This window comes from Puma concolor, chromosome C2, assembly GCF_028749965.1.
Source record: "Puma concolor isolate L17-30 chromosome C2, mPumCon1.1.hap2, whole genome shotgun sequence".
Classification (NCBI taxonomy): Eukaryota; Metazoa; Chordata; class Mammalia; order Carnivora; family Felidae; genus Puma; species Puma concolor.
In genome coordinates this window covers 94,154,713-94,176,846 of record NC_141675.1, presented here as the reverse complement: position 1 = coordinate 94,176,846, position 22,134 = coordinate 94,154,713, and the positions used below count along the sequence as shown (strand labels likewise).

At 37.8% G+C, this 22,134-nt stretch overlaps 1 protein-coding gene across 5 annotated transcripts in view; it reads left to right on the top strand.

The window, feature by feature from the left end:
• Positions 1-22,134, top strand: part of CFAP91 (cilia and flagella associated protein 91) — an 84,765-nt gene that overhangs the window by 11,410 nt on the left and 51,221 nt on the right. For all 5 annotated transcript variants that reach the window (XM_086675341.1, XM_086675338.1, XM_086675340.1 and 2 more), the window contains 3 exons: positions 639-722; positions 2,519-2,575; positions 16,106-16,287. In XM_086675341.1, coding sequence (XP_086531467.1) covers positions 639-722; positions 2,519-2,575; positions 16,106-16,287 — 323 coding nt within the window. The remainder of the gene's footprint in view (positions 1-638; positions 723-2,518; positions 2,576-16,105; positions 16,288-22,134) is intronic.

The window sequence follows — 22,134 nt, the reverse complement described above, 5'->3', positions numbered from 1 at the left end:
CAGAGAGAGGGAGACACAGAATCTGAAGCAGATTCCAGGCTCTGAGCTGTCAGCACAGAGCCTGATGCGGGGCTCGAACTCACAAACTGTGAGATCATGACCTGAGCTGAAGTCGGACGCTTAACCGACTTGAGCCACACAGGTGCTACTGTCCACAGGTGTTTTGAAGTGACAAGAAAATACCAGTGTCAGTTGTGGGCACCTTCCAACATTCTGAAAAATCACTGATTTCTGCCAAACACCATGGCCTGAGACTGAACAGCTGAGCATGGAAGAGGATCACCCACAGCCCCGCAGTGAGAGAGAGAGAGAGAAGAACCATTGGCTCAGTTGTGATCATGTGACATTTGTCATCTGGTACCTCTTGTATTGCAAGACATTGCTCATGTATCAAGTAAAATTTGTTAGAAATGTTTGCTTGTCTTACAGAACACTCACAGAACAAGTTACTCACAATCTAAGGTTTTACTGTATTATCTAGTCTGAGATGTAGGTCAGTCAGATGCATGTTAGAGAAGACTTTGCTCTCAGTCTCAGATACCCTGTGTATCTCCTACTTTATAGACATAAAAATATGAAATAGAAATGTTTGGAAATGACATGTTAGACTTTAATAATGTTCTCCTGCTTCATTTTAGAACAGATACATCTTTTCAGATGGCCAAAGAGGTTTATGCAGATCCTGAAGTAACTGGAAAGAATCGCTATAAATACTTTGAAAGGTAAAAGTAATTACTAATGAAAATGAGCCCTGGTATTTTTAGAGAATGTCTTTATGATAATGATACCAGCTGTCACTTCTGAGTGCATGCAGTGTGCCAGGCACCAATTTAAGTGCTTGATATATATAATCAATTTTTACAACAGAAATATAGGATAAGATATATTATCCCCATTTATCAGTAAGGAAGCTGAGACCAAGACAGGAGAAGTAAATTGCTTGAAGTCTCTTAAGTTAGTAAGTGGCAGATCTGGGATTTCCAGCTAAATCTGCCTGACTTCAGAGCTATTAGCTGTAAATAGGAACGTATATTTGAGAACAAAATGAAGTCATCAAATCAAGTGAGATGCAGCAGAGACACCATGACAGTCATAGTACATGGGCAATTGTTATAAGTGGACACGTAGGTGACGTTTGCTATCTGTTGTGTGAATGTTGCCAAAACCAACATGGTTGAAAGTTTCACTTCATTTCATTTGTGATTAATGCTCATGTGATATCCATATAGTCAAATTAAAATGAGGATCTCCCTGTAGGTTTTATGTGGTTAGAAAAATAATCTTGTGTCCATCAACTGATGAATGGATAAAGAAATTGTGGTTTATATACACAATGGAGTACTACGTGGCAATGAGAAAGAATGAAATATGGCCCTTTGTCGCAACATTCATGGAACTGGAGAGTGTTATGCTAAGTGAAATAAGCCATACAGAGAAAGACAGATACCATATGGTTTCACTCTTATGTGGATCCTGAGAAACTTAACAGAAACCCATGGGGGAGGGGAAGAAAAAAAAAAAGAGGTTAGAGTGGAAGAGAGCCAAAGCATAAGAGACTCTTAAAAACTGAGAACAAACTGAGGGTTGATGGGGGGTGGGAGGGAGGGGAGGGTGGGTGATGGGTATTGAGGAGGGCACCTTTTGGGATGAGCACTGGGTGTTGTATGGAAACCAATTTGACAATAAACCTCATATATTGAAAAAAAAAGAAAAAAATCTTGATATACATACATAGGCTTCCTTGAGAAAGTAAATTTGTAATCTGCATTGTTATTTGTGAGCATCCTCCTTATGGAAGTTATGTGATGCTGATTTTTCAGAGAAATGTTAAATTTTTAACATGGTATACTCAATTTCTAGACTTTCTGGGGGTAGTTTTTAAAACTAAATCACTGGGAATTTCAGAATGTCTCAAGGAAGTGGGATCTAATGACCAACTGAAGTCCAGGTAGAAGGCATCACTTCTGAAAGTGTGGCTTCTTTACCATCTTCAGAGAAAACATCAGAGTGTTTATTAAAAATGCAGATTCATTAGCTCTACTTTAAATGTACTGAGTCTCCTGGGCTAGACCTGGTAATTTGCATTTTAAACAAAAATCTCCCCACTGCCCAGTGATTTTGTGTTTGCCCAGGTTTGCGGATTACAGATTTATGGGATATTCAAGCTCACTGATTTTTTTTTTTTTTATTTTTAAAAAAAATTTTTTTTTTCAACGTTTATTTATTTTTGGGACAGAGAGAGACAGAGCATGAACGGGGGAGGGGCAGAGAGAGAGGGAGACACAGAATCGGAAACAGGCTCCAGGCTCCGAGCCATCAGCCCAGAGCCTGACGCGGGGCTCGAACTCACGTACCGCGAGATCGTGACCTGGCTGAAGTCGGACGCTTAACCGACTGCGCCACCCAGGCGCCCCTCAAGCTCACTGATTTTAAGGGACGAATCTGAGAGTTGGAATAAGGCACAGAGAGCACACAATGCATAAGTCCCACATGTTTGTGTCCTTCTTTCTCCCGCCAGGCCTTTCCTTCCATTTCATCAACAGATGCCACTTAATGTCGTTTTTGCAGTAACCAAGTAAGTAGCCATTATTTTAAAACTTTTTTTCTAGTTTATTTGCTGTTTGTTCCCATGCTTATTTCCAGAAGATAGTTCTCTAGATCAATATTTTTCAAATTCTGGATCACAAATCATTCGAAAGTCATGAAATATTTTAGTGGGTGATGAACAGCATTTTAGAAAACAAAATTGAATAGAAAATAACCAAAAGCATCAGGGTAAATTGCTTTTTTGCTTATAACTTTTGTTTTGGATAGGTACATACATACATTCGTATGTAATGGTTATGATGTAAAATGTATTTCTTCTTATTATGAGTTATGGTAAAAATAAAAGTTTAAATATCCTTTTTACTTACCTGAAACACACACTTATTTGGCAACAGTTCTTCAACATTTTATCAAGAAAATGAATCAGTCATGAAATAGGTTTTGAATACTGGAACTTCATAATTTAATAATCATCTAAGCTATACAAGTTAATTTAATATGCAAAGATCAGGGGCACCTGGGTGGCTCAGTTGGTTGAGCATCCGACTTCAGCTCAGGTCATGATCTCAAGGTTCCCGAGTTCGAGCCCTGTGTTGGGATCTGTGCTGACAGCTCAGAGCCTGGAGGCTGCTTTGGATCCTGTGTATCCCTCTCTCTGTGCCCCTCCCCTACTCATGCTCTATCTGTCTCTGTCTCTCAAAAATAAAAAATAAAAATGTTTAATATGCAAAGATCAATAAAACATGGTTTCTGTCCCAAAGAGGATTGGACCAAGGTAAGAGAGAAGTAAAGGATAAGAGCCGAATCTGGGATTAATGTCCAGTTTCCTAGTCTTTTGTTTTAGGGCTATACTGTTTTTGCTATTACTGTTTCCTGTGTCAGTATAACTTAATGTTTGTCTGAGAGAAAAAAATGAAATGATCAGGAAAAGAAACCTTTTTTAAGGTCTCAGATTTCTGAATCGTAATTTAGATAGGGCTTGCCTTTCAAACAAGCATTTAAAGGATATGGTTACCCCTTATTATATAGCATTTTATGAATAGAATATATGTTATCAAATGTTTGTAATCCTTAAGATAAATGCCAGTTATGATCCCAATTCTCCTTTGATGTTTTTAAGACTGCATGGATACCTATGGCTCTTACATAGATGGAGAATAGATTTCTTTCTTTCCCCCTTGACAGAGCAACTTTGTGTGGTTCATTTTACCCAAGGACAGCTGCAGACTTGTTTTTAGTGAAATGTTTTATATGAGCAAAGGGAGAGATATGAGACCAGTAGATCCCTAAAGATACCTTTGATAATACTTTAAATGTAGGCTCACTGGATCATCTACTTTGGAGGTCATAATTACATCAGGTTTAAAAGTTGTTCATTTAATTATGGGGAGTTCTGAGGTCTACAGTCATGAACACTGGGCCTTTTCACTTCTTTTCTAAATTAACTGTGACATGAGGGATTTCCTATAACAAACTTTGACAGTTGACATCTTAGATAATCTCTGTCCTTCTTAGAAGTTTTTAAAGAATCAATCAGTATCCCTGAATGAAGTCAGCTCTGGAATTATGGCCGTGATGAATTTCTGAGCAGTGAGGATAATTCCACCTTATGTTAGTAGGGATGGACTTGTCTGGGGACCAGCTGGCCTTCTCCAGCCATACCCTTTTCATGTTTAGCTGTTGGAGTCTTTACTTACTCATTCTATGAAGCTAGCATTACCTTGATTCCAAAACCAGACAAAGACCCCACTAAAAAGGAGAACTATTGGCCAATATCCCTGATGAACGTGGATGCAAAAATTCTCAACAAGATACTAGCAAATCAAATTCAACAGTATATTAAAAGACTTATTCACCATGATCAAATGGGATTCATTCCTGGGCTGCAGGGCTCATTCAGTATTCACAAATCAATCAATGTGACACACCACATTAATAGAAGAAAGGATAAGAACCATGTGATCTTGTCAATAGATGTAGAAAAAGCACTTGACAAAATACAGCATCCTCTCTTAATAAAAACCCTCAAGTAAGTTGGGATAAAAGGAACATACCTTAATGTCATAAAGCCATATACAAAGGGCCCATAGCTAATATCATCCTCAGTGGGGAAAAACTGAGTGCTTTACCCCTGAAGTCAGGAACATGACAGAGATGTCCATTCTCACCACTGTTGTTCAACGTAGTGTTGGAAATCCTGGCCTCAGCAATCAGACAACAACACAAAATAAAAAGCATCTGAATTGGTAAAGAAGTCAAATTGGCACTCTTCGCAGATGACATGATACTCTACATGGAAAACCTGACTTGGCCAAAAAACTGCTAGAGCTGATATATGAACTCAGCAAAGTTGCAGGATGTAAAATCAATGTACAGACATCGGTTGCATTTCTATACACCAATAATGAAGTAACAGAAAGAGATATCAAGGAATCGATCCCATTTATAATTGCACCAAGAACCATAAAATACCTAGGAACAAACCTAACCAAAGATGTAAAAGACCTGTATGCTAAAAACTGTAGAAAGTTTATAAAGAAATTGAAGAAGACATAAAGAAATGGAAAAACACTCTATGCTCATGGATTAGAAAAACAAATATTGTTAAAACATTGATACTACCCAAAGCAATCTACACATTCAGTGCAATCCCTATCAAAATTGTACCAGCATTCTTCACAGGGCCAGAACAATCCTAAAATGTGTTTGGAACCACAGAAGACCCTGAATAGCCAAAGTAATGTTGAAAAAGAAAACCAAAGCTGAGGTACCACAATCCCAGACTTTTGCCTGTATTACAAAGCTGTAATCATCAAGACAGTATGGTGTTGGCACCAAAACAGACACATAGATAAATGGAATAGAATAGAGAACCCAGAAATGGACCCATAAGTATATGGCCAACTAATCTTTGACAAAGCAGGAAGGAGTATCCAATGGAAAAAAGACAGTCTCTTTAGCAAATGGAGCTGGGAAAACTGGACAGCAACATGCAGAAGAATGAAACTGGCCCACTTTCTTACACCATACACAAAAATAAATTCAAAATGGATGAAAGACCTAAATGTGAGACAGGAAACCATCAAAATCCTAGAGGAGAAAACAGGCAGTAAGCTCTTTGACACTGGTCATAGCACCTTCTTACTGGGCAAGGGAAACAAAAGCAAAAATAAACTAATGAGACTTCATCAAGGTGAAAAGGCTCTGCATAGTGACGGAAGCTATAAAACTAAAAAGGCAACCAATGGAATGGTAGAAGATATTTGCAAATGACATATCAGATAAAGGGTTAGTATCCAAAATCTAAAAAGAACTTAATAAACTCAACACCCAAAAAACAATCCAGTGAAGAAATGGGCAGAAGACATGAATAGATACTTTTTCAAAGAAGAAATCAAGATAGCAAACACACATGAAAAGATGCTCGACAGTGCTCATCATCAGGGAAATACAAATCAAAACCACAGTGAGATACCACCTCACGTCGGTCAGAATGGCTAAAATTAACAAATCAGGAAACAACAGATGCTGGTGAGGATGTGGAGAAAAAGGAACCCTCTTGCACTGTTGGTGGGAATGATACTCTACATGGAAAATCTGGCACAACCAAAAAACTGCTAGAGCTGATACAGTGGTGCAGCCACTCTGGAAAACAGTGTGGAGGTTCCTCAAAAAATTAAAGAGAACTGCCCTACGACCCAGCAATTGCACCACTAGGAATTTATCCAAAGAATACAAAAATGCTGATTCGGAGGGGCACATGCACCCCAATGTTTATAGCAGTGCTATCAGCAATAGCCAAATTATGGAAAGAGCCTAAATGTCTATCAACTGATGAATGGATTAAGAAGATGTGGTATATATATATAATGGAATACTTTTTGGTGATGAAAAAGAATGAAATCTTGCCATTTGCAACAATGTGGATGGAACTAGAGGATGTTATGCTAAGTGAAATAAACCAGTCAGAGAAAGATGAATATCATATTGTTTCACTCATATGTGGAATTTGGGAGGCCTTAACAGATGAACATAGGGGAAGGGAAGGAAAAATAAGATAAAAAGAAAGAGGGAGGCAAACCATAAGAGACTCTTAAATACAGGGAACAAACTGAGGGTTGATGGGGGAGGGGCGGTTAAATGGGTGACGGGCATTAAGGAGGACACTTTTTGCGATGAGCACTGGGTGTCATATGTAAGAGATGAATCACTGGGTTCTACTCCTGAAGCCAAGACTACACAGTACGTTAACTAATCTGAGAATAATAAAATAAAATAAAAATTTTAAAAAGAAAATAAAGATGGTTACTATGAAAAAAGATAATAAGGGAATACTATGAATAACTCTATGCTTGCAAATTTGATGACCTAGATGAAAAGCTAATCACTTGAAAGACACAACTTGTCAAAACTCACACAAGAGGAAATTGGCAATGTAAATAGACCTGTATCAAAGAAATCGAATCAATAAGTACTAACATTCCAAAACATAAAGCACCAGAACCAGATGGATCTACTGGTGAATTCTACCAAACATTTAAGAAATGATGCCATTGTCTGTAATCTCTTTAGATAATAGAAGCAGAGAGAATACTTTCTAACTTTATGCAGTCAGAATTATTCAAATGCCAAAATCAGACAAAGACATTAAAAGAAAGCTACAGACCATTATCTCTCACAAACATAGGCACAGATATCCTCAACCGAATGTTAGCAAATGACCAAGCACTATGACCATGTAAGATTGTCCAGATTTGCAAAGCTGGTTCAGCATTTGGAAATCAGTTAGTGTCATCTGTCATATCAACAAGCTGAACAAGAAAAATCACATGACCGGGGCGCCTGGGTGGCGCAGTCGGTTAAGCGTCCGACTTCAGCCAGGTCACGATCTCGCGGTCCGTGAGTTCGAGCCCCGCGTCGGGCTCTGGGCTGATGGCTCAGAGCCTGGAGCCTGTTTCCCATTCTGTGTCTCCCTCTCTCTCTGCCCCTCCCCCGTTCATGCTCTGTCTCTCTCTGTCCCAAAAATAAATAAATGTTAAAAAAAAAAAAAGAAAAGAAAAATCACATGACCAAAGTGATAGAGGCAGAAAAAGTATTTGAAATACCCAGTGCCCATTCATGATAAAAGCTGAGTAAACTAGGAATAGAGGGAAACATCCTCAACTTGATAAAGAACATGTACAAAAAAACTACAACATACTTAATGGTGAGAAATTTGGAGCTTTTCCATTAAGATCAGGAACAAGGCAGGGATGGCCCCTCTCACCCCTCCTTTTCAACATCATAGAAGTCCTAGCTAACGCAGTAAGACAAGAAAAAGAAATAAAAGTTATACAGATTGGGAAAGAAGAAATCTCTTTGTTAGCAGATGCCATGTTCATCTATGTAGACAATCAGAAAGAAAGGGCTAAAAAAACCTAGAACTAATAAGTGATTATAGTAAGGCTGTAGGATACAAGGTTCATATACAGAAGTCAGTTCCTTTCTATACATCACCAATGAACAAGTGGGATTTAAAATTAAAAAGACAAAACCATTTACACTACTATAAAAAATGGGATATTTAGGTATAAATTAAACAAGATATATACAAGATCTGTATGGGGAACACTGAAACTTCGATAAAGAAATAAAAGAACTAAATAAATGGAGAGGTATTCCATGTTCATGGATGAGAAGACTCAATATTGTCAAGATATTAGGTTTTCCCAACCTGATTTATAGATTTAATGTAATCTCAATCAAAATCCCTAAAAGCTATTTTATGGATTTCAACAAACTGATTTTAGAACTTATATGAAGAGGCAAGAGCCCTGGAATAGCCAACACAATATTGAAGGAGAAGAACAAAGTTGGAGGACTGACACTACCTGACATCAAGACCTACTATTAAGCCATAGTAATCAAGACAGAGTGGTATTGGGGAAAGAATAGACAAAAAGATCAGTGAACTAGAATAGAGAGCCAGATATAGCCCACATAAATATAATCAACTAATCTTTGACAAAAAGAACAAAAGCAATCTAATGGAGTAAAGGTAGTCTTTTCAACAAATGGTGCTGGGACAACTGGACATCCACATGCAAAAAAACCAAAATAACAAAAAGGAATCCAGACACAGAACTTACACCCTTCACAAAAATTAATTCAAAATGTATCACAGATCTCAATGTAGAATGCAAAACTGTAAAACTTTTAGAAGATAACATAGGAAAAATCCTAGATGACTTTGGGTACAGCAATGACTTTTTAGCTATAACACCAAAGGTACAATCCTTTTAAGAAATGATGGAGGGTTGCCCAGGTGGGTCAGTCAGTTAAGTGTCCTACTTTGGCTCAGGCCATGATCTCACAGTTCATGAGTTCAAGCCCCCACATCAGGCTCTCTACTGTCAGTGCAGAGCCTGCTTTGGATCCTCTGTCTCCCTCTCTTTCTGCCCCTACTTCACTTGCATGCACATTCTCTCTCTTTCAAAAATAAACATTAAAAATTAAAAAAAAAGAAATGGTGGATAATCTGGACTTCATTAATTAAAAATCTCTGGTTTTTTGAGCTACGATGGCAGAGTAGTAGGAGGACCCTAGGCTTGACTCTTCCTTGAACATAGATAAATATCAAATCATTTTGAACACCCAAGAAATCTATCTGAGGACTGGCAGAACAAACTGCACTACTAGAAGGAGAGAAGAAGTCACATCATGGAAGGTAGCAGGTGCAGAGATGTGATTTGGGGGAGAAAAGGATTGTGGAGGGGAGGGAGCCTTGATCATGGAGAGAAGTGAGAGAAAGAGAGTGAGTGTTGCATAAGGGATTCCACAAGGAAAACATTTCCGCAAAGCCATTGACTGTGGAAATGAAAAGGGCTGATTATCATAGTTTTTATAACCAGTAGAGTTCAAAGACTGAAGTTTTAGAGTTTCCTGCCATGGCTGATATGGAATCTGGCAGGTGAGGCAGTGCTCCTGGGGAGAAGGAGGGAGGAGAGCCTGGAAGCAGACTGTGCGAACTGAGGATTCCCTCAGACACACTGGGAGAGATGGTTCCCCCTTCTTGGAGTGCATCTGGGAGAAGTGGCATTGCCTCTCTGGTGACAAAAGAATCAGCAGGTGCCATTATGCTCCCCTGCCCATAAGCATAGGTGCAGGGACACCTGCTGCAGGCAGCTGACCTGGACACTGGCTTTTTGCTGCACTTTATTCCAAACTCCAAGTTCCTATGTGTTGGTGCAGCTGCTCTTCAGGGACAAACCTGCACCAGCCCCAGTGTGACAAGACCCACCCCTAGAGGACCAGCATGGGTCTGTGCCATGCCATGTCCCTAAAGTTTGGAGTTTTAAAACTCAATTGGCCTGCCTGGGATAAAACCCAGATACACTGCACTGCTGGGTGGGCAGATGACTTGGACAGACAGGGTGAAGGCAGGGATCTGAGGGACACCTGAGACACGTGAGGGGAGATTGTTCACTCTTCTGTGATGGCTTCCCAGACAGCAGTGGGTGTGAACTCCCACTCCAGGATGAGGGAGAGGGCTAGCACCATTTCCCTTCCCTGCTCCTCAGCATAAACTAACTTCAGTAAGCAACACAGCACCAATAGTGGTGGCCCAAAACACTTATACCAAGCCCTGCCCTGCTGCACTCTGCAGGTGCTTCTTTACTAGGGGGAATGTTTTTCAGAATCAGAGCAGGAGGACCCTCCCACCCAAAGACCAGCACAAACCCCTCACGTGCACCAAATCTACTGATCATAGAGTGCTGCAAAGCTTCACTACTAGTGGAAATAACATCAGGTCTCTCTTAACAAACAGACCAGAGCACACCTAGTTAAAACTTGCCACACTCTGGCCAAAGTCCAAATACTTCCCAGTATAGGCAAGGAGAAACTCTATAGAGGACTGACCTGAGAGAAAGAGCAGCCAAAAGACAGAAGCAGAGAGCACACAGCATACACCAGAGACACTTTCTGAAGTGCCAGGTCCTGGACAGTATATGATCTCTTCTTCATAAAGCCATTACTCTCAGGAGCAGAAAATATAACAGGCTTTCCTAACAGAGACTTAGACAAAATGCCAAAATGGAAGAATTCATCCCAAAAGAAAGAACGAGAAAAGGTCATGGCCAGGGATCTAATCAAAACAGATATAAGTAATATACCTGATCTAGAATTTAAAACAACAATCATAAGGATACTAGCTGGGCTTGAGAAAAGCATACAAGACATCAGAGAGTCTATTACCACAGAGGTTGAAAGACCTAAAAACTAGTCAGGTCAAGATAAAAACTGCTATAACCAAGATGCAAAACTGACTTGATGTATTGACAACAAGGATGGATGAAGCAGAGGAATGAATCAGTGATATAGACGACAATATTATGGAAAATAATAAAGCTGAAAAGAAGAGGGAAAGAAAAGTATTGGATCATGAAAGTAGGCTTAGGGAACTTAGCAACTCCATAAAGCATAATAACGTTCATATCATAAAGAGTCCCAGAAGAAGAAGAGAGGGAAAAAGGAGGAGAAAGTCTGTTTGAGGAAATTATAGCTGAAAACATCCCTCATCTAGGGAAGGAAACAGACCTCCAAATCTAGAGGCCACAGAGAACTGCCATCAAAATCAAGAAAAGCAGGCCAACACCAAGACATATCGTAGTAAAATTTACAAAATACAGAGATGAGGGGGAAAAAAAACAAAACTAGGGTACTTGGAGACAATGTAATATATTATTCATCACTAAAAAGAAATGAGCTTTCAAGACATGAAAAGAAATGAAAAAGAAATCTTAAATACATATCACTGGTGAAAGAAGCCAATCAGGAAAGGCTGTATAGTGTATGATTTCAACTGTGTGACATTCTGGAAAAGGCAAAACTATGGAGATTATAAAAGGATAATTTATTGTCAGGGGGTTGAGGGGCATAGATGAATAGAAGGAGCACAGAAGATTTTTAGGGTGGGGAAAATGCTCTGTATGATCCTATAATGGTGGATACATGTTATATATGTATACGTATATACATAAGGATTTGTCCAACCCATAGAATGTATAACACCAAAGAGTGAACTCTAATGTACACTGTAGGATGATTATGATGTGTAAATTTAGGTTCCTTAGTTTGGTTTTTTTTTTTTTTTTATGTTTATTCATTTTTGAGAGTGAGTGAGAGGAGGCAGAGCATGAGTGGGGGAGGGTCAGAGAGAGAGGGAGAAGAATCCAAGGCAGGCTCTAGGCTCTGAGTTGCCAGCACAGATCCTGATGCAGGGCTCGAACTCATGAACCTGAGCAAAAGTCAGAAGCCCAACTGACTGAACCACCAGGTGCCCCTTAGTTTCTTCGGTTGTAACCAATGTACCACTCTGGTGAGGGATGTTGATAGTGGAGCAGGATAGGCATATGTGGAGGCAAAGTGTATATGGGAACTCTCTGTACCTTCCTCTTAATTTTGTTGTGAACCTAGAACTACTGTGAAAAATTATCTTTGTTAAAAAAATTTATTTTTTTATTTAAATTTATTTTTTTTTATTTAAAAAATGTTTTTAGGAGAGAGAGGGCATGCATGCAGATGGGGTAGGGGCAGAAGGAGAAAGAGAGAATCTCAAGCAGACTCCGTGCTCAGCGCAGAGCCTGCCATGGGGCTCAATCCCATGACCCTGGGATCATGATCTGAGCTGAAATCAAGAGTCAGAGCCGCAACTAACTGAACCATCCAGGTGCCCCTGAAAAAATTAAGTCTAAAAAAATACAAACATTCATTGGAGTTTACAGAATTACAGAACAGGATTTGCTACTTTGTGAAACCCCTCATTGTGTTTAGTTTCATTGGGCTGGAAGGGAAAATCTAGAAGACTACAGGTATGGCAGATAGTCCGTGCTCCTGGTGTCTATGTGGTAGTTAGGAAAGAAACTGTATTGGGGCGCCTGGGTGGCGCAGTCGGTTAAGCGTCCGACTTCAGCCAGGTCACGATCTCGCGGTCTGTGAGTTCGAGCCCCGCGTCAGGCTCTGAGCTGATTGACGGCTCAGAGCCTGGAGCCTGTTTCCCATTCTGTGTCTCCCTCTCTCTCTGCCCCTCGCCCGTTCATGCTCTGTCTCTCTCTATCCCAAAAATAAATAAACGTTGAAAAAAAAAAATTAAAAAAAAAAAAAGGAAAGAAACTGTATTAAGTTATTATAGGACTTCTGTCAAAGTAGCATTCCCCCTTTGCATCCTCTCCTTTGACCCACCTACAAGGGTCTTAAGTCACCATAAAGCTTAGTCAGAAGGATTCATGAATTTTATTTGTTGTTGTTGTTGTGTATTTATTTATTTTGAGAGAGAGAGAGAGAGAGAGAGAGAGAGAGAGAGAGTGCGTGCTAGTGGGGGAGGGGCAGAGAGAGGGAGAGAGAGAACCCCAAACTGGCTCTGTGCTCTCACAAACCCTGAGATCATGACCTCAGCCAAGATCAGGAGTTGGATGCTTAACTGACTGAGCCACCCAGGTGTCCCTCATTAGGTCTTATCCTAGCATACTGGATCAGATGGCTCAAATATGTAATTTTTAATTCAGAAAACAATTTATTCTTTTGATTCAAACTAATGGTATTATATAAAAATATGCATAAGATCTGGGATGATATAAACCTGAAGTTATTTCCTCAACAAGAATTTTTATAGTAGAATAATTTCTGCTGAAAACGTAAGAAATTATAAACACTTAAATTATCTACATATTTTAGAAATTCATAGCAGCTGCTAAAAAAATTATTTCCATACCATTAGAATTCAGCATTAATAACAAATTAAAGTACTATTTTTAAAAAAAGTACTATTTCATTACAGGTTGAACCTCCAAATAGGTACTTCTTTCTAGCTCATTTGAAATGCATTTTTTTAAGAGCTAAGCTGTATATGTTTTGCTTATATATAAACACCTCTCATTACCTTTGACTGTTTTTTAAAATGGAAATTCCTCTTTTTTGCTGTTATAGTTTTTTGTTTATGTAATTTAACTAATTCTTTTACCAACTAGAAAACATATTCTTTTAAATGGAAATAGCTATGTTGTTTTTTTGCTCATTTTAATAGTAATACATGTCCAGGTTAAAAAAAAAAAAGAATTTAGAAAACTATAAATATGAAAAAAATCTGTAATCCTACTATCCAGAAATAATTGTTACTTTATTGTATACCCATCTAGGCATTTTCTATGCACAAAACACAGGTTTTAAATAAAAATAATGTAGTCCTGTTGTACATATTGCTTCATAGTGTCCTTTTTTTTCTATTTTACATTGAATCATGGACATTTTTGTATGTTCATAAATACAGATTTCATTGTTACTTTTAATAGCTGCATAAATTTCATTATAAGCATGCCATATTTTTTGAAGTAGTTTTTCTATTCATGGTGATCATTTAAGTTTGATTTTTCTTGAAAAAGACCCACATGAATAGATTAGAAAGATTTCCATGAAGTATGGTTTAGTTAAAAAAGCAACATGCAAAAAGGTATTCATAATAAGATTCCATGTTAGCAAAACAATAAAATAACACTCTACATGTGTGTATTTGTGTGAGTGTAGAAGAATAAGAGTGGGTAAAAATACAGCAAGATTCAAGGATAATTCAAGAATATATTCTAGATCTAGGATATACAGAGAGGGTAGTGCTGTGGGTGTTAGGGAGGAAAAGATATTGAGGGAAGCTAACTCAAAAGTAAAGGAAAAAAGCACTGCACTAAAATATTAAAGCATATGTGCTATCATATGTTTTGTTACAAAAATTATGTATAAGAGTAGGCATATGTTTAAATGAATCAACTAAAAATTTTTTTCTGTACTTAAAAAGAGCCAGATCAGGTCATGATCTCATGGTTCCTGAGACTGAGCCCTGCATCAAGCTCCATGCTGACACCACAGAGCCTGCTTGGGATTCTCTCTCTCTGCCCCTCCTCTGCTTGCTCATGTGCTCACTCTCTGTCTCTCAAAATAAATAACTAAACCAAAAAATAAATTAAAAAGCCAGAATAAAAAAATAAGATGAAAATAATGGATCCAAGGTTGATGCCTAATAACCTTAGTTTGAACCATTTTTTAATTGGCTATTAAAAAAAGAGTTTGTAATTTTTTACTCTTACACGTGAGACTTTATGAACATATTTGCATTTATCTCTGTACACTTGTCCAGTTATTTTCTAGAATAAATTCCTAGGAGTGCAGTTGCTGGGACAAAGGGTTGTTGTTTTTTTTCTTTTTAAATTTATTTATTTTGAGAGAGAGAGGGAGAGTACAAGCTGGTGAGGGGCAGAGAGAGATGGAGAGAGAGAATCCCAAGCTTGAGCTCATGTGGAGCTCAAACTCCTGAACCACAAAATCACAACCTGAACCAAAACTGAGTCAGATGCTTAACTGACTGAGCCACCCACATGCCCCAAAAGGGTATTTTTAAAGGTTGGATAAGATAACCTGTCAGATAAAGGTTAGATCGATAAGTTACCTTCTAGTTAGGTTGTGTCTATTTGTATTTCAGTCAACAGTTTATGAGAATGCCTGTTTCTTCACAACTTTGTCAATGCTAGGTATTTTCAGTCTTCTCAGTCTTTGCTTATGTGATGTAATAAAATATCATCTTGCTGTTTTACTTTATTTTTCTTTGATTACTAGTTATGTTCATTAATTTTTCATGTGTTAGAAGTTTTACTTTTTGTTTTGTGAATTGTTCTTTACCCATTTTTTCTTTTGGTATTTGACTGTCATTGATTTATAAGGACTTTTTGTGTAGAAAGGCTATTTAACTTTTATCATATATGTTGTAAAACGTATTCCTAAGTGTGCCATTCATATTTTAAATTTGTTTATGACATTTTGAGGTGTAGAAGTTTCAACTTAACCTTAATTCTATTGATCATTTCCTTTTATAGTCTCTGGCTTTTGAGCCATGCTGAGAAACACTTTCACTCAAAGATGGTGTATTTACTCATGTTTCCTATTACTTTTATAGTCTCATTTTTACATTAAATGCTTTAAAATATCTGGAATTAATTTTTGTCTAAGGGATGAGATAACTATTCCATAATTAACCAAGAGATCCCAGCATTAATTATTGAATTGTCCATCTAGAAAGAGCCTTATCTTTTAAAAATTTAGAAAGAATCTCTTCTTTTTTCTCTGTTCCTGTATTTCTAGAGGGAAACAGCTAAAATTGGATGTGTAACTACAAGCAGAGCGGAAAGAAACTAGGAAGTAGCAATTCTAAACATGTTCAGAAGTAACTGTATGATAAGCTAGGATCCACCTTTTATAACTCTATGTTCAACCCTGCCCAATGATATACAGATGAACAGGCACTTTTATGAATAGACCTGGGCATTTATATCCCTTCAGTTTCTTGGCAGAGGTGAGAATAGCAAGGCAGTTCACTCAAGATAATTGGCCACAGTCCTGGTTACACTGGGTGCATGAATTTGTGCATGTTTAAAGGGGGCATAGGCTTAGTGAAGCTAAGGATTCATTTCTGCTTGACTATGTAGTATTGTAAGTGATTGGATCAGGTTTTAATTTTTAAAATAATTTTCCCTTTTAGGACAGAGCCATATACTTTTCCTACTACTTCTGCTAAGTACCCATCTATCCCTTCAAAGTGTACTGTGGGCACTCAGACTGATTATCGGGATGCTGAAGTTCAAACAGATCCATATTCTCCAGAATATGTAGTATGTCAGGAGTCAATCCCTGAGCTCTTGACCCTGGCTACTCTTACTTGGGGTGAGTTGGTAATTGTCTTGGATATTTGTAGATGCCTGTCTTGATAACCATGCATGCTATTGAGTTGCTGGAAATGATGTACTTAGAAGCAACTATGGTATAAAGTGTTGCTATTTAAAATGTCTTGCTCAACAGAGCTACTTCATAGACTCATACTTTTTCTGATACTTTTGTTCAAAGAGAGGTATGCCCTTTTCATTGCAAGGAGGCTTATTATACTTTATCCCTGAAGACTGAAGTTTTATTTTGGCTTAATTTTGTGGTTGCTTTGCTGACTACTCACCTCCCTGTTCTCAGTTTTTCCTAGTGAATCAGTTCCTTTTCATTGAGCAGTCCTTACTCCTTTACACATAAACCGTTTTTGAGTGTATAATACTGAATGTATATTCCACCATATGTAACAATATTATCTTACTTTGACAAAATATCTTTCAATTTACCAAAGCTCTCTTACATACCCTATTGGATAGTTTGGATGATTTCTTTTTTTTAATTTTTTTAAAAAGATGTTTATTATTTATTTTTGAGAGGGAGAGAGAGAGAGAGCAGGGGAGGGGCAGAGAGAGAGGGAGACACAGAATCTGAAGCAGGTTCCAGGCTCTGAGCTGTCACATAGAGCCCGATGTGGGGCTTGAACTTAGAAACTGTGAGGTCATGACTGAGCTGAAGTTGGACGCTTAACTGACTGAGCCACCCAAGCAGCTCGATGATTTCTTTTGATATTATCTCTGAAATGCTAATATAGTTCAGGCTCAGAAAGTCACTCTTTGATGGTATTAAAATCTGACCTAGGCCTGTATTATGTGAAATTAGAAAAATTAATAAGAAAAGGGGCTTTTTTAAATGACTAGACATTAGCTTATTGAACTCACTTGATTGTAGCTGGGAAACTGAGGACCAGAGAGGCCAACTGGTGGAGATAGTTGGTACACTATTATGATTTTTATTAAAATGAGATTACTTTTGTTTCCCAGCTGTGATGGTTTGCTGTGATCAAGTCTGTGTCATAGGCAATGAAGACTTCCATATCTGAGCTCTAGTTTTGATTCTTGTTTCTTGGCTCACCTTATGATATCAGATGAAGCATTCTTGACTTCCATACTTTATAGCAGGGGCTCTACTTTTAGGCGTAGATGGCAGATTAAAAATATGCTGAAACCTTTCCCTTCTGCTCTGAATACCTAAAATACACACACACCTAATAAGCACATAACCACACTTTTTTTAAAAAAGGTAAAAAATTTCCATACATCAGAAGTGGAGATTACTTCCTAAAAGAAAGAAATAGCTGGGAATCTATGATGGTGAGCAGGGATTGGGAATGGTGGGGAGCTAGATCCAAGTTACCTGCCCGGACTAGAGGAGGCAAGACTTTTCTCTTGTCCGCAGGTGGTACTGAAGCCCAGTGCCTTCCAACACAGAGGTTGAAGTGTCAATAAAAACCACTATGAGTCTGGCCTGCCCCCTCATTTGTGAGGCCCTGAGTAGGAGTTTAAATGGAGGCCTACATACTATATGTATAGATGTTTAAAAATTATAAATCAAGTTAATATTTGTTAAGTAAAATATGTTCTGTATTTTTTACAAATATATCTTTATAATAAGTTGAAAGGACAAGTTTAAAATTCTTAGATTCCTTGGGATTCTTTGGTGGAAGGTGGCAGCAAGGGGAGAGGCTGCCTGTGGCTTGCCTTTTTCTCTGGCTGTTCTACATCACGAGGGGCCTGTCATGTGTGCATGTGATCACCTTACCTGGTTTTTCCAATCTCAGTGTACACATCCCTGCCACTTGGCCACCCCTTGGGCTTAAGGGTGAACAAACAACAGCATATAGTCTGCCCTCAGGAGTCTGAATCCTGGGAAGAGGTCCATGTAGATTTTGGAAGCAGGCTTGGGCCATTTGTTTAAGGAATTCCAGGGTCTCTAAGAGTAGAGTAGCTCCAGGTGGGCATAGTCTGTTGAACTATGATGCTGGGTAGGGCTCTGAAGAATGAGGCTGGGGAGCTCTCTCTCTGTCCAGGTCAAAGAGTGCTACTGCCCAGGGTACTCATGAGAGAAATCTACAGATGATCTCAACCCAAGAATCACAAAGCATCTAAAGAACACAGATGCCAGTAGTGATCAAAAAAAAGAAAAAACCAGAAAGAATGATTTCTTGAGCAAACAGAGCAAATGGAACAATCTGAAAAGGACTTAGGAAGTACTTTTTATATCCTCAAAGAGATAAACAGGGGGAGGAACATGAAAACAAAAGTGTGAGCTATGAAAAAAGAATCAGTTGGAATCACTGGAAAGGAAAACTATGAAGTTTGAAATAAAATGAACTCAGTAGTAAACTAGGCAGAGCTGAAGAACAAATTAGTGAAATGAATGATTAAATGAACAAGTATTCCAGAATGCAACATGCAAAAGTACAATAAGATTTTAAAAAGAAAAAAAAGGTAAGAGCCTTGGGGGATTAGATTATAAGATCCAGAAATTGAAAGGAGAGAGAGTGGTAGAGAAGCAATGCAAGAAAAGATAATGGCTGAGAATTTCCCAGACTTGAAGAAAGATGTAAGCCCACCGGTTGAAAAATTTTATTGAGGGATAAATTTTTTTTTATCCCTGCTAAGTGTTGGCAGAAAAATTTTTAAAAATTCATACCTATAAAATTTTAAAAATTCATACCTATAAATCAAGGAAAAAGAAGACATTGAAAAAGCTATTGGAGAGAAAAGTCAGATTACCTACAAAGGGACAAACACCAGATTGACATTTTGTAGTATTATTTTTAAAGTGCTGTGGGAAAAGAATTGCAAATCTAGAATTCTTTCACCAGCCAAGCTATTATTCAGGAGTGAAGGTGAAATAAAGACTTTTCATGGGATAGGACATTTCCTAGGATCTATGCCATAGGATATTGTATAGATGAAGCAAATTCATTTATGTAAGGTACTTATTAGACCAGTGCTTCACATATAAATAAGCATCTGTAAATGTTAGCTATCAGTCTGAATAAAAGAAGATTAAAGGATATACTTCAATTAGAAGAAAAATGATTTCAAAAAGAAGAAGCAGGGTTTAAGAACATGATGAACAAAAAAAGAGAAAAATATATAATTAAAAATTTTAGATGTCGAGTTTCTAAAAATCATTTTTTAAAAAAGAAGCAAGTACTAAAATTCTAGGTCAATATTGGCAAACTGTGGTCCACAGATCAAATTGGCCTATTGCTTTTTTTTTATATAGCTTGGATGCTAAGGATGATTTTTACATTTTAAAATGGATGAAAAAATTTTGTATTTTGTAACGTGAAATTTATAGAAATTAAAATTTCAGTGACTGTAAAGAGGTTTTATTAGAAAACAGCCATACTTATCTGTACTGTCCTGCTGTTGCACTATAATTTTTGGAAAAAATTAAAATTTTTTTTAATTCCAGTATAATTAACAGCGCTCTATTAGTTCCAGATGTATAATGTAGTGATTCAATAACTCTATACATTACTCAGCATTCATCATGATTAAGTGTACTCCTTAATCCTCTTTACTTGTTTCACCTATCCTCCCCACTAACCTCCCAGCTAGTAACCACTAGTTTGTTCTCTATAGTTGAGAGTCTTTTTTGTTTGTCTCTTTTCTTTATTGGTTTGTTTTGGTTCTTAAATTCCACATATGAGTGAAATCATATGGCATTTGTCTTTCTCTGACTTATTTCACTTAGCATTATGCTCTCTAGCTCTATCCATGTTGTTGCAAATGATAAGATTTCATTCTTTTTTATGGCTGAGCAACATTCCAGTGTGTGTGTGTGTGTGTGTGTGTGTGTGTGTGTGTGTACACCAATTCTTGTATATGTGTATGTGTATGTTTATACACACACACACACACCATTTCTTTATCCATTCATCTGTGGATGGACACTTAGGTTGCTTCTATAATTTGCCTACTATAAACATTGCTGCTGTAAACAAAGGGGCACATATACCTTTTGAAATTAGTGCTTTTTTGTACTTCAGGTAAATACCCAGTATCATATGGTAATTCTAGTTTTCATTATTTGAGGAAACACACACTGTCTTCCACAGTTTTTGCAGAAGTTTGCATTCCCACCAACAGTGCATGAGGGTTCCTTTTTCTCCACATCTTTGCCAACACTTGCTTCTTGTTTATTTTAGCCATTCTGACAAGTGTGAGGTGATATCTCCTTGTGGTTTTGATTTGCATTTCCCTGATGATCAGTGATGCTAAGCATCTTTTCATGTGTCTGTTGGCTATCTGTATGTCTTCTTTGGAGAAATGTCTGTTCATGTCTTCTGTGTCCATTTTTAATTGGATTATATGTGTTTTTGGTGTTGACTTATATAAGTTCTTTATATGTTTTGGACACCCTAACCCTTTATTGGATAGGTCATTTGTAAGTACCTTCTCTCATTCAGTAGGTTGTCTTTAAGTTCTGTTAGTTGCTTTGCTGTGCAGAAGCTTCTTATTTTTCTTTTTTAAAGATTATGTGTTCTGAGAAAGAGAGAAAGTGTGAGTGGTGGAGAAGCAGAGAGAGAGAGGAGAGAGCAAGAATCCCAAGCAGGCTCTGTGTCAGTGCAGAGTCCAACATGGGGTTCCAACTCACAAACCATGAGATCATTACCTGAGCCAAAGTCAGACGCTCAAGCAATTGAGCCACCCAGGCACTCCAGAAGCTTCTTATTTTGATGTAGTCCCAGTAGTTTTATTTCTGCTTTTGTTTTTCTTGCCTCAAGAGACATATCTAGAAAAATGTTGCTGTAACCACTGTCAGAGAAATTACTGCTTGTGTTCTCTTCTAGGGTTTTTATGGTTTTACATGTAGGTCCTTAATCCATTTTGAGTGTATTTTTGTGTATGGTGTAAGAAAGTGGTCCAGTTTCATTCTTTTGAATGTAGCTGTTCAGTTTGCCCAATACCATTTGTTGAGGAGACTGTCTTTTTCCCAGTGTGTAGTCTTGCCTCCTTTATGGAAAATTAGTTTACCATATAACTTTGAGTTTATTTCTGGGCTTTCTATTCTGTTCTGTTGATCTATGGGTCTGTTTTTGTGCCAGTACCATACTGTTTTGATAACTACAGCTTTGCAGTGTATCTTGAATTCTGGGATTGTGACACCTCCAGTTTTGTTCTTTTTCTTTAAATTGCTTTGGCTCTTTGGAGTCTTTTATGGTTCCATATAAATTTTAGGATTATTTGTTCTAGTTCTGTGAAAAATGCCATTGGTATTTTGATAGAAATTGCATTAGCAATCTGTAGATTGCTTTGTGTAGTATGGACATTTTAACAATTATTTGTTCTCACAATCCATCAGCATGGACTGTCTTTCCATTTGTGTCATCTTCAATTTCTCTTGTCAGTGTTTTAAATGTTTATTTTTGAGAGAGAGAGAGAGAGAGAGAGAGAGCACGAGTAGGGGAGGGGCAGAGAGATAGGGTCAGAGGATTCAAAGTGGCCTCTGTGCTGACAGCAGAGAGCCCCATGTGGGGCTCAAACTCATGAACCGTGAGATCATGACCTGAGCCAAAGTCAGACACTCAACTGACTGAGCCACCTAGGTGCCCCTCATCAGTGTTTCATAATATTCAGAGTAGAGGTCTTTTACATCGTTGGTTATTTCTAGATATTTTATTCTTTTTACTGAAATTGTAAATGGAGCTGTTTTCTGAATTTCTCTTTCTGCTATACTAATAATTTAGTGTATAGAAATGCAACAGATTTTTATATATTGATTTTATATTTTGCGACCTTACTGAATTAATGTGTTCTAGTTTTTTGGTGGAGTCTTTAGGGTTTTCTCTATATAATATCTTGTCAACTGTAACTAGTGAAAGTTTTACTTCTT